This window comes from Frieseomelitta varia, unplaced genomic scaffold (genome assembly GCF_011392965.1).
Source record: "Frieseomelitta varia isolate USP_RPSP 00005682 unplaced genomic scaffold, Fvar_1.2 scaffold_731, whole genome shotgun sequence".
Lineage (NCBI taxonomy): Eukaryota > Metazoa > Arthropoda > Insecta > Hymenoptera > Apidae > Frieseomelitta > Frieseomelitta varia.
Genome location: NW_025110514.1, coordinates 96,457 through 109,452, shown reverse-complemented (window position 1 = coordinate 109,452; position 12,996 = coordinate 96,457). Strand labels below are relative to the sequence as shown.

At 22.3% G+C, this 12,996-nt stretch overlaps 3 protein-coding genes across 4 annotated transcripts in view; 2 read left to right on the top strand and 1 right to left on the bottom strand.

The window, feature by feature from the left end:
• Window positions 1-3,382, top strand: part of LOC122535516 (dynein beta chain, ciliary-like) — a 93,545-nt gene extending 90,163 nt beyond the window's left edge. The window contains exons 54-57 of the mRNA XM_043667113.1: window positions 762-872; window positions 1,730-1,903; window positions 2,627-2,775; window positions 3,088-3,382. Coding sequence (XP_043523048.1) covers window positions 762-872; window positions 1,730-1,903; window positions 2,627-2,775; window positions 3,088-3,382 — 729 coding nt within the window. The remainder of the gene's footprint in view (window positions 1-761; window positions 873-1,729; window positions 1,904-2,626; window positions 2,776-3,087) is intronic.
• A 305-nt stretch (window positions 3,383-3,687) lies between these two features.
• LOC122535523 (PHD finger-like domain-containing protein 5A) lies at window positions 3,688-7,708 on the bottom strand. 2 transcript variants are annotated; one of them, XM_043667128.1, is made up of 3 exons: window positions 7,440-7,708; window positions 5,214-5,404; window positions 3,688-3,858 (listed from the first exon to the last, which is right to left on the bottom strand). In XM_043667128.1, the coding sequence occupies exons 1-3, from the start codon at window positions 7,489-7,491 to the stop codon at window positions 3,769-3,771; spliced, it is 333 nt and encodes a 110-aa protein (XP_043523063.1). In that variant the 5' UTR covers window positions 7,492-7,708; the 3' UTR covers window positions 3,688-3,768. The 2 variants fall into 2 exon arrangements, with proteins under 2 accessions (XP_043523063.1, XP_043523064.1); XM_043667129.1 differs by lacking the exon at window positions 7,440-7,708 and adding an exon at window positions 7,060-7,120.
• A 1,123-nt stretch (window positions 7,709-8,831) lies between these two features.
• On the top strand, window positions 8,832-11,834 carry LOC122535522 (26S proteasome non-ATPase regulatory subunit 10-like). The gene is made up of 4 exons (XM_043667127.1): window positions 8,832-9,035; window positions 9,104-9,202; window positions 10,942-11,230; window positions 11,545-11,834. The coding sequence occupies exons 1-4, from the start codon at window positions 8,934-8,936 to the stop codon at window positions 11,733-11,735; spliced, it is 681 nt and encodes a 226-aa protein (XP_043523062.1). The 5' UTR covers window positions 8,832-8,933; the 3' UTR covers window positions 11,736-11,834.
• The last annotated feature ends 1,162 nt before the right edge of the window (window positions 11,835-12,996 follow it).

Below are 12,996 nucleotides of genomic sequence, written 5' to 3'. Positions count from 1 at the left end.
AAAACACCGCTCTAACCTGCCAGAAACAACAAAAAAACGTTATCAACTACCTAAAGGAGACCCAACTACTAGACCAGTTATAAAGAGTTAATTTTGACACGTCGCTGAAGACATCGTAGTCGATGCGACGCTAAACCCCCATTTAAAAAAAAAAAAAGAGAATAGAATAGAATATATAATTTGCAGGTAACAAAAGAACTTGCTCAACTTATATTTCCCTTCAAGATTGAAGAATAACGATCTCAAGTTTTTCCTACAGATAGTGATTTGAGATAGTTTGAATCATTTGTATTGTATATCTGAACATGATTCGAAGTTTAAAACTCTTGAAAGTTTTAATAAATTTCAACTCTTTAAAATCTCGAATGTCTTTAGAGTTGTGAAAAAATTTAATAGCATAATGAGTATTCAATATCTTGCAAGCTTTTTGACTGCTTTTTTCGAACACTATCATTGACATGAAATTTAAAAAAAACCCAGGAAGTTCGAGTTATAATAAATATATTTCTGTTTTTCTTTTTCATAGCTTGCAGTACATATTTCGAATGTTGTAATAAATTATAATAAATTTAATAATTAAATAATAATAAAATTAATAATAAATTTATTATATTTGTTATTAATTTTTATTGCATTGTATTGTAGCAATATTTAATATAAAAAATATGTAGACAAAAAGTTGAAATTACACACATATAGAAAATTGAATCTCCCGTATTGTAAAAAAATAATATTTAATGGGATTTTGTTCAATATTTTAGGTGGAAGATCGTACACCATTTGTGACAGTTGCTTTACAAGAATGTGAACGAATGAATCTATTGTGTGAAGAACTTCGAAGATCTTTACAAGAATTGGAATTAGGCTTGACAGTAATGACAAATTTTAATATATTTTTACATTTTTTGCTGTATACTTTTATACGTACACATACACATGCACATGGTATATAATTGTCATGATTTTTCAAGCATTTCCAATAATTTAACGCGAAAAAAAAATTGTTTACGCGAAAGTCCATCAGTTTTCAATCAATTACAATATGCTATATTTAAAGTATCTAAAATACGTTTCTTTCAAACTGTTTTTAAACATTTTTTATTGTTTAATGTTGTAATTGATATCAAGATGAATTCAACTTGCTATAATACTACGATCTTGAGATTGAATTTTGAAATACCAAAACGAGAAAAACATTATTCTCATAAATTATTTTATTTGAATTAAATTGTACGTTTTTAAATGATCTAAAAGAGATAAATATAAATATACGTTTTTAAATGATTTTAGAAAGATATAAATATAAATATACGTATAAAAATGAACTATATTAGAAGTATATTAAATATATGTATAAAATATTACATATTTTGTGCAGTGTCGTGGTATATTTAATCGTTTATTCACAATAACTGATCATTTTTTGATAAACATAATTCCAATTAGTAAAATATATTTGCATTAGTTACTATTGTATAGACTGCTTGCGATGAACTTCTTCGTGTGCTAAACATTTTTTATATTCTGAGAATTCATTGCAATGGAGTTAAATGATTGAAACGTTCTGACAAATGTATATCAGAACAACAAATAAATTAATTCTTATTTTCCAATTTTTTAATTTTAGATACTAATTTTAAAAAATAAAGATCGTTAATATTATTCATATAAGTTAAATAATAAAATTTAAAAAAGTAAATTAATTGATAATTAATTACTTTCTTGAAAGGGAGAATTAACTATCAATGCTGAGATGGAAGAGTTAGAAAATTGTATACTGATGGATATTGTTCCAATATCTTGGACAAAAAGAGCTTATCCTTCGGAATTAGGATTAAACAGTTGGTTTGCGGATTTGTTGAATCGAATAACTGAATTATCTAATTGGACTTCCGATTTCAATGTAAAGTTTTATTTATCATATAAAGTAATGTCCTGTTAATATCGAAATGTTTAAATTTATGGCAAATTTTAAGACTTGGAGTTCAATTCAAGTTATATAAATATATAAATATAAGAAATTTTAACTATTTTTATTCTTTCTCGATTGAAAATATTGTAAAAGATTGCTCAATTAAAATGACTTTAAATATTTTAATTAATTCATAAAGTATCATAAAGAAAAATTCATTCATTCATTCATAAAGAAATTAAATGAAAAAAAAATTAATCAGTTAAATCATCAATAAAATTAATTTTAAAATTCATCTAAGAAGGAATTTCTAAAACATAAAATATAATTGTTTTCCATTATGTTTGTGTTTATGTTTATATTACTCAATAAAATGTTTTCCTTGCAAAATTTCTTTATAAATTCATGTCAATTGAAAACATCTGACAAATCTATTTTCATTGAGAAAAAATAAAAATCCATTCTCAATTTTTTCGTGCATCTATGTTTAATATAAATTTGTTTTATCAATTACAGTTTGGAAAATGAATTATATTTGTAGAGTAACAAAAATGACAAAGTTAATATTTAGGTCTTTTCCCGACGATATTAACAAGTCATTATTATTTACATATGAAGCACATAATTTTTTAAATTTATCAATTAATGTTAAACTGTAAAAAATTCGTCAATTCGTAATTATAGCAATTAACCTATTTTAATAAAAATTTACAGTTACCACCATCGGTATGGCTAGGTGGTTTCTTCAATCCTCAATCATTTCTAACTGCAATTATGCAACAAACTGCACGCAAAAATGAATGGCCACTGGACAAAATGTGTTTATATTGCGAAGTATTGAGAAAATACAAAGAAGAAATCACGTAATTATTAAAAATGTTATTCTGTTTTTCCTTTCAATATACTTTTATTTATATTTTTCTTTTCTTCATATTTTAAATATTGGATATATTTTTTTAATATATGTATATATTTTTAAATACTTTTAATATTTTATTTCAAGTATATATATTCAATAAACCATCATTGACGAAATTCTTTAGCATCTGAATATTTCTAATAATTCTTTTGTATTCAAATACTTTTTTAAAATTCTTTTATATTATAAAAGAATTTTAAGCATTAAACAAATATTGTTCAAAACGTATAATAAATTTTTTATTATAACTTCACAGATCAGCGCCAAGAGAAGGCGCATATATAAACGGATTATACATGGAAGGTGCACGATGGGATATGCAAGCAGGATGTATTATGGACTCTCGATTTAAAGAATTGTTTCCATTATTACCAGTAATATATATTAGAGCGATTACACAGGACAAACAAGATTTAAAAAATATGTATGAATGTCCTGTATACAAAACACGATCACGAGGGCCTACTTACGTATGGACGTTCAATTTGAGAACTAAGGAAAAGTCTAGTAAGTGGATTCTTGGTGGAGTGGCAATTTTATTACAAATCTAATATTTTATGTATTAAATTATGAATTAAATTAAATAAAAGATTAAACATCAAAATTAACAAAAATTGTTAGCGTACATTTTAAAAAATATAATGTTATATTATATTATATAATATTACATACATATATTATATAAATATTATATAAATATAAATAATAATGTTATTTTATATAAAAAATGCATCATCTACGCACGATTTTTATTTATTTTATCCACATTTAATTTTTTTACATAATAAAAATTCATGTATCCAATTCATAAAATTATGAATATGAAAATATATTTTTAAATATCATAAAGAAAAAATTATTACAAAAAACGCAATTTATTTAGAACATATAATACTAGAAATATTTTATACATGTTACAATTTTTTATTAACAATTCTTATCTTCTCTTGAATCCATATTTTTTCCTTTCGTAAAATAGATCAGTTTTCGAACTTCCAAGATTTACGATCTTTGGACAACCATCTCTCTGCAATAAACCAAATTTAAAATCTTAATTTGATATTGTATTATATATTGTATTATACATAAAATTATATAAGTTATAATTATATAAAGAATTCTGGATAATATTCTGCAATAGGCCTTACACTTTCATTTTTAAACATTGTAAATATATGTATGTTATATATGTATTATTTTAGAATATGAGAAACATACCTACGTAGTGATTAATTTTAAAGAATGAATTATTTAAAAAGGAGGCAGATTTACATTTTTGGTATTCAAAATTATCATTATTATAAACTGCAATTTGTTACTATGTAACAAAGATCTTCAAGATCAAAGAAATATTTATAGATATTTAATTAAAATGGTTTTTATTAATCATAAAATGTTTTCCAGACCATAGCTAATATACCAAACTAATATAATTATTTTCAAATTTTCTTCATTTTCTAGTATTGTTTCTATTGCATATATAATATAATAGTTTCCATTACATACAAATATAATATTACATAAAAAATTTGCAAGTAAATACACTAATCAAAAGACCAATAATTTATTACGATATTATAAATTTCATGAAATGAAATATATAAATGAAATGATGAAAATACATTGACCAAAATTTTGAAATAGCTTGTGAATTTAGTAATACAAACTGATTGTACAAAATTAAATGTTACATTAACATAATATTGATAGGTTTAATAGATTAAGAAACATTCATTTAATAATCTTCAATTAATCAATTAATCTTTAAATCTTTTGATCTTATTTTCTTATAAATCTTTTACTTCTTAGCATTTTTTTACAAGGAATTTATGAATAATCAAATAATATTTTAAATCTGCTTCAAAAAATAACATAAAATATAAAATAATAAAGATGAAACAGTAGTCATTAATCTAATCATTTAATAAAATGATGAAAATAAAAAATTTCATAATTTCATAACATGTGTTCGTTATCTGAAGAAGAGAATGACTTTACATAAAAAAATAAGATGAAAAATATTAAAATTTTTTTCGTTCAATATCTCATCAGATAAATAGAATTTAAACATGCTTACTTAAAAATTGACGTGATAAGTGTGTACCTGATAAATTTTCAAATTTAATTCTCTGAGAAACAAAACTTCTCATAAAAAAATTTTATTCTACACTTTTTTATTTATTTTCATATATAGAATAATCTTTTATTTATTATTCACTCTTATTCAGTTGAGATTTTCTTAAAAACAAAATCTTGAAAGAAAAAATTTCATTCTTTTTTTTTTATTTATTATATCATGTAGATATTTTTCCAATTGTTTTCGTAGATTAGAAATATCTTACATATTACAACAAATGTTAAATTATTTTTTTAATAACTCACATCTTTCTCCTGAATCGTGCATTCCTTGCAGTAATAAGCATCAGATACACCAGGTCCTCCACAAATAACACATCGACCCTGGTAAGATCCATAATTGCATTCATCACAAATTCTAACCAGAGTACAAGGCCTTACATAGGAATCACAAATTACACATTTACCATCACATTTTTCACATAATCTTCCTATTGCTGAAAATGAAAAATCTTATTTACTTCAATACTTGCACTTTATATTATATATATATATATATATATATATATATATATATATATATATATATATATATATGTATGTATGTATGTATTTCATATACAAAATTATAAGTATGTTTATAATTTTGTGTTCATTATATAAATTATTGCATAAATTGAATTAATTATATACAAACTAAAATTAAAATATGAATACATATATATTTTAAAAAATTATTGTTGTATAATTGTTTTATAATTACCAATGAAGATTCAAATAACAAATCTAATTATTTATTAAGGAAGCTCACTATTTGTTTATGCAATACCACTATACATTCCGAGACAAAAAATAGCACATTCTAAAAATTATTAGACTTCTGTTTATTGATGAAACAAATGATATAAAATTAAAAGATATAACATTTTTTTTGTTATATGCATTCTTCTGTAGTGCTTTTATCAACATGCATTAAACTTTTCGCAATACATTTTGTGTTATTAAAAAAGAAATAGAAATATGACAAACTGATAGCACAAGAACAATGGATAGAAACAAAAGAAACGAATTTGACAATTGTTTAATACTTAGTAATACTTATGATCTCTTTTGCATTTAATAAAGGCAGCCATTCTTTGAGGCAAAGATTTAGTTTATAGTTTAGTTTATAGTTTCTTAATGATTTTTTGGTTTAATTTTTTCCATTCCTTCATACTTTTAATTCATTAATATTTACAAATTGTCTTCCAGTCTGGTATATGACCCTCGTCAAATTCCCTCAACAATTTTCTATAATATTTAAGTTTGGAAACTTGACTGGCTATTTAAAATTTTTTTGTAAAGTAAATTTTTTTGTTTTACTGCTATCACGGTGTACAGGATGGCATTATCATGTTGCAAAATGTACTTATTTCCAGCAGTTTGTGTTACATGTTACTTTGTTCGTCAATCATTTCAACATACTTTCTACTATTTAATTTCTCTGTAATAAATTTTATTCCCATTACCATAATAACTAATACCTCCTCAAATCATTATACCACCGATTTTTATAGATTGATAACTCACAATCAGTTGCTGCTTCTTTCATAAATTAAGACATAATCAAGTCTGTCTGAACTGAATTAACAAGTTTCTCTGCAAATTACAAACGGTACAACTTATGCTTTTGCTTTAACCAAGGTTTTCGTTGCATTTTTAATCCTTGCATTTTTAATTCTTTAAAAGACATCGAACATTCCAAACATTTGACATATCCAGATTTTTCTGTAATTTGTCTCGCAATCTTGAATTTGACGCTACACGTATAATAGCACGTTTATCCAGAGCTGTTAGATACTGTAGTTGTCCACAACTTTTTCTTGATTTTCTATGATTATTGGAATCCTTTATTAAATTCATTATCACTTTATGACTTCAATGTTGGCTATTTCTTTCACAGAATAATGTTCTTTACTTAATTTCAATATTTGTATTTCAACTAAATTTAACATTTTCCTGCGACCCATTTTGTAAATTTATTTATTATGTTAATATGCACATAACTGACTGTATTTTACACGAATGTTACGCTTTCGACAATTTCTGTACGACTAAGGAGCGTAAATATTCGACTTGTGCTATCTTTTTCTCATGACTGCACAATATTTACATTTTCTTTTGTATCTCTTTGCGAAATTACATCTCAGTGATGACATTCAGTGTACTACACATTCACCACAAAAAATATTAATGTAATAATCTACGTATTCTCTCTATTTCACGGTACGTAATATAAGAAAATATAGAGTGTGTTATGTTTTTGTCTCGGAGTATATGTACTTTAAATGACAATAGTATATTTGAATTAAATACAAAATTCAAAATAATTAAATATTTACTAAAACTAAGAATAATAATAAAATAATTCTATTTTTTTGCTGAGCACGAATTTCATAAAAAATTAGTATTCTTCAAACAAATAATAAATTAATCAATAATACATGATTCTAACCTAAAATTGTCTAAATTGTAATTTAATATAAATCTTACCAACTCCTGGTTGTTTTCTGCAAAAAATTAAATCAGGATGATGTTTTGCCATATCAAAGAATTAGCGGAATATTTTAAACATATACAAACTGTTGCATAAATTTTTTTTAGAACAGTCTTAACTTTGTTTATGTTTTATGATCTTTTAAAACAACAGTTTTAGCAATTCAGCAATGATATTTAAAATATACAAATATTAAAATAAAGATTACAAATATTTTCAACTTTGTTTTATCTTATTTGTATTAAAATAATACAATATCAATGCACTTATTTTAGCAATTATTTTTAGGATTATTTCACATGGATTAGTAGTTGGTACCTATGAAATTGAGTCACTTTATTCGATGAAGCCCGCGAACAATTGAAATCAATTATTGAAATATAAGAAAATTACATTATGTTATATTATATATTATTATGTTATTATAACTTGCTCTAGATATTAATATTCTAAAATACAAAAAAGTCAATTCTTCTTGAATTGGAAATCTTTCTCCTAGATCTGCGTGGTTCAATGTTAAAATGATCATCAATGAAGAATTTTCACATTGTTATTACTCTTAGTGCAATTTATAATATTTTTACTTTTAAAATTAGAATTATGTATAATTAAGTCTTATTTTCAGAAATAGATCTTTAAAAATCATATGTAATTCAACTGAAACTTTTAATTTATTACAATATATAACAATTAAATTCGAAGTTTTCTATTGGTATTTCTTATTATTTATTTTATCCGCATTTCTTTTTAAAATGCTGCATGGATCTCTTTCGCATTTACATATACTACAGATGATTTCGAATTTTGCTCTTAATATACGCATCGATATTACATATAAAGCCAAGTTCATACGCTAGCATAACAATATTAATGCATAAAATTTCATGAAATGAAATATGCATTGAATATGATGAAATGACAATAAAATAAAATTTAATGTTAGGAGAATAATTTTATTTTATAAGTATATTACAATATTTACTTTACTTATTTATTCCTTTTTCTTTCTAACTTATTTAATATACATATGTAAGAAATATGTAAAATATGCATTAACAAAGTTTTTAGTAGATTTGTTCAGATAAAAAATTTATTTGTAAATAAAGTATACATTCATACAGTTTACTGTTTATTTGGTTACTGTTACAAATATATACTACCTTTTAGTTTTGTAATAATTTAAAAATGAAACACTATGGAGATATAAAAGACTGATTTTTTGACTAAAGATAAAATTTAAAAGAAAAGACAGATCTCCAACTAATAAATTTATAATTCTAAATATATTGAAATTATGAATTAATAGTTTTTACGTTATTTCAATGAGTATATTATTAATAGAAAAATGATTCCTAATTACAATTATATACCCTTATTTATACTTTTAGATTTGAAATTAACATTCGAGATTCGAAGAACTTGCGAATGCTTCAAACTTCAAATATAAACATCATCATTTGCTATATCTAGTTAAATACACAGCAGTAAATATGTCCGAACATTCGATATATGATATGGCTTATCGTGGTAAAATTACAGATGTTAAAAATTTACTGAGAGAAAATGAAAAATTAAAAACAGCCAAAGATGGTGTAAGTGTATAATTATTTATATAATATATTTTTTAAGGTTATGTCATTAGTCAAATTTATCTCCTCAGAATGGTCGAATGTTATTACATTGGGCAGCACTTGGAGGACATGATGATTTAGTAAGATTTTTATTATCTCTTGATGTACCAGTAGATCCTACTGACGACGTAAGTAAAATAAAACATTAATAAATAGTTTATCATATCTATAGTAAATTATAAAATGTTTTTTTCATTAGTTACTAGTTCTATTCAATATTACCAACATTTATTTTAAATATTTATCATTTCTAACTATATCTCGACATTTATAAAGCAATTTTTCTATTCATGTAGAGATTTTACAAAATTAGAGGGTTGCAGCAAGGAAGTAGCTACATATTTTTTGTTATATACATTATTTCATTAAAAAAACATGATCTTTCAGTTGATATAAAAGAAGTTAGTTGATAAAAATTTATCAACATGAATGTTATTTGACTATAAATTTATAGCAACTTTGAAACAGTATCAGATTTTTAATTGCTTTTTATTAAAACTATCGAAAAGTGGAATGAAAAAATCTCTTTGCAGCAGCACTTTAATTACTATGTGAAAGAAGATTCTAAAATTATTTAATTCTATGTCATGAGAAAATTTAAGCGAATTAGAATATTATTTTGAATTTTATTCAATATGTCATCTTTTAATATGTTATTTTGGTATATATAATAATTTGATATATAAAATCAATGTTGTTATTCATAAAATACATAAATATAAAAATTAATTAAAAACGATTTAAAAAAAGATATTTTTCTATATGAAATAAAATTTTAATTATTTTGAATTAATTTTTATAAACAGCAATAAAGTTATTTATTTAATTTTTATGAATAAACAATAAAATTTGTATTCTCATTTTGCATTTATAATTATCTTCATTTTTTTTAATTTTAAAGAAATTTGAAACACTGTAATTTGTAATTTATGATACATTAAATTATTTTATTTTTCCACGCGAAAGCAATTCAGATTGTGATTCTCCTATGATATATATTATATTCTAAAAATCAAAAACTAACAAAAATTAACAAATATATTATTATATATTATACGTTATTTTAAAATTATTTTAGTTTATTTACATAGTAATTCTTTGATGATTTGAGTCATTAAATTTACTTATAAAGTCGAAATCGTAAAATCTTGTTTTTTAAGTGGAATTGTAAAAAACGTTGTTTGTTCTCTCTATCGAATTATGTTATTATGTTATTATGTTCTAAAGTAAATTTTACTTATTAAACTTTCGATAATCTACTTATGGTGAATAAACGATATTATTTCTTTGTGTTATTCGTAAGATTTCTTGCATTTCTAATATTGGATACAAGAAATATATATTTTAAATTCATTAATTATTTGGGCATTTCTTAAAATTATTATATGAAAATTAATATACATGTAAGAAGTAAATATTAATACTTATTTTATATGTAAAAATAATCAAAATAATATCTTGAAATTAAAATAATATCTTAATAATAATAAAATAATATCTTGCAAATATCAATATATTAAGAATAATAATTTTTTAAATTTGACACATTTTAAAAAATGATATCCTATATAAAAGAATGAAAGAATTTTATTTTATATTTTCAGTTATGCAAAAAATTACCTTCTTTCTAATTGCATCAATTGTAACTTTTCAATTTTATTAAATATAAAAAATATTAAAGAAAGATTAAACAAATTTATATTTTATACTACAAATTGAGTTAACTTGAGTTATTATAATTTTATGTTAATATCTCTTTTTGTTATTATTATATTTATTAATATAATAACATATTAATTAAATTAATTAAATATTTAAATAACATATATTAATTAAATTAATTAAATATTTTAATTTTGATGTTTAGACGAATATGACACCATTAATTTTAGCAGCGTCAGCTGGTCGTGAAAAAGTTGTTAATACTTTACTAACTGAAGATGCAAATGTCAATGCCAAAACACAAGAGGGTCATTCAGCATTGCAATACGCGGCATCAAAAAATTGGAAATCCATTTGTGCTGCATTATTAGAAAAAGATGCCAATGTTAATGTTACTGACAATCGTGGTGCTACGCCACTGCATAGAGCCGCATCTAAAGGCAATATTGCTATTGTGAACCTTCTGATAGAACACGGACAAAATTTAGATATTGGTAGATATTTAAACTTAAATCCTTCTTTAATCCACAAATTATTATATGTAAATTTCCAATTTTCTATTAAATTTCAAATAATTATTTCTACTTAAAAGTCAAAATCAATATTTCAATTATGTTAGTTTAATTAAGATTATTATGCTAGTTTTTTTTTCAATTAATGTAATTTAAATTTTGAACTTCCTATTGTTTTTAAATAAATTTAGCTAAATTTATTTTTGTTAATCTTGAATAATAATTTACATAAGTTATAAATATTAATTTTTTCATAATGTGTATATTTTATCTAAAAAAAAAACTCTTCTTTTCAGACAGTAAAGATGCTGATGGCAATAGTGCATTACATTTGGCATGTGAGGAAAATCGTGTCGATGAAGCTAAGCTATTAGTAGAAAATGGTGCTAGTACGACGTTAATGAATAAACAAAAGAAAACTCCTCTTGATTTAGCAAGTCCAGGGTTGATACGACAACTAAAAGAAATAGAGGAAAATTTGTCTTAAATAGTAAAAGAAAGTATTAGTGTTTTGGTTCAGTGATATTCAATTTATTTCTTTAGTGTTAATGCAAATTTGAATTTTAGCAATAAAACAGATGTTTTATGTTTATTAAATTCATAAATATAATATTTTTATTACACGAGTAATTTTGTTATATTAAAATTAAAAATAATAAAATTTTTAATCTATGAGATATAATTATAATTAATGCTTGAATGAATTCCCATGTATTTTTTAAATTAAAAATATGTGAAGGGAGAATGAAAAACAGAATATTTTATACCTTATATAATTAGCATTTTGATGTACATCAATATTTATAGTTGTAATAGATATAAAATGAATAAAAATAACATTAATATCTTTTCTAATTTGAAAATATAATATTTCTATATGTTATATGAAAATGTTATAGAGGAAAATCAAATAATGTATGGAATAATGTTTAAAATTATAACATATAATTAAAAACGTAAAATGTTTAAAAAATTTTACAACATTTTTATAACTAGTCTTCATATAAAGTTTAATGAAATCATTTAATTTAGCACCATTTAAACTATTCCATCTTTTATCCACACAGTCTGGATAATTGAAAATGTTTCTTCAAACGAAAAGAGAGAAACATGGTGAATATTATACAAATTAAAATGTTATAGGTCATTTATATTTAATATGAAATTATAGAAATATTCATTTTAGTAAAAATATATATACATACTAAATAAGACAAACATTTCATAATTATATTAGTATATTGTAATTAAAATCATTTATTATTATAAAATTTCAAAATTATGTGCACATAGTTTAAAAAACAAAAAAGTACGAATAATAATAACAAATAACATAATTAAATATTTAATTTTTTTCTATTAATAAATTGAAATACTATTCATTTTTTTAAATACTAGAAAGGATTCAATAAAAAATACACAATTATAAAGGAATAATATATCAATCATTAATTACATAGTTAATTGAAAATCACTGACCATAACAGTTTCGTTATTATTTTCAATTTTTAGCATTTATTATGCCTTCCTTTTAACATACTTAAGTGTATTATTAATATTTGATTTATATTTATATAAAAGGTATCAAAAAAGTTCATCATTTTGCTGGTCAAATCCTATTTACTTATCGACCTCTCTTTCTTATTCTTTCAGTTAATTTATTTTTTCCATAATTATTTATTCCAACCCTATCAGAATTCATATTTTTATATAGAAATAACGCTTAAAATTTCAGAATTAGTTGCTTA

What these genes read in the sequence shown, in the direction of transcription:
- LOC122535522 (XM_043667127.1), top strand. Translation starts at nt 8,934, where the DNA reads ATGTCCGAACATTCGATATATGATATGGCTTATCGTGGTAAAATTACA. An exon ending in TAAAAACAGCCAAAGATGGT is followed by an intron (nt 9,036 to 9,103) that starts GTAAGTGTATAA and finishes TTATCTCCTCAG; the next exon opens with AATGGTCGAATGTTATTACA. An exon ending in CGGACAAAATTTAGATATTG is followed by an intron (nt 11,231 to 11,544) that starts GTAGATATTTAA and finishes TCTTCTTTTCAG; the next exon opens with ACAGTAAAGATGCTGATGGC.
- LOC122535523 (XM_043667128.1), bottom strand. Translation starts at nt 7,491, where the DNA reads ATGGCAAAACATCATCCTGATTTAATTTTTTGCAGAAAACAACCAGGA. An exon ending in CAGAAAACAACCAGGAGTTG is followed by an intron (nt 5,405 to 7,439) that starts GTAAGATTTATA and finishes TTTCATTTTCAG; the next exon opens with CAATAGGAAGATTATGTGAA. An exon ending in GCACGATTCAGGAGAAAGAT is followed by an intron (nt 3,859 to 5,213) that starts GTGAGTTATTAA and finishes GGTTTATTGCAG; the next exon opens with AGAGATGGTTGTCCAAAGAT.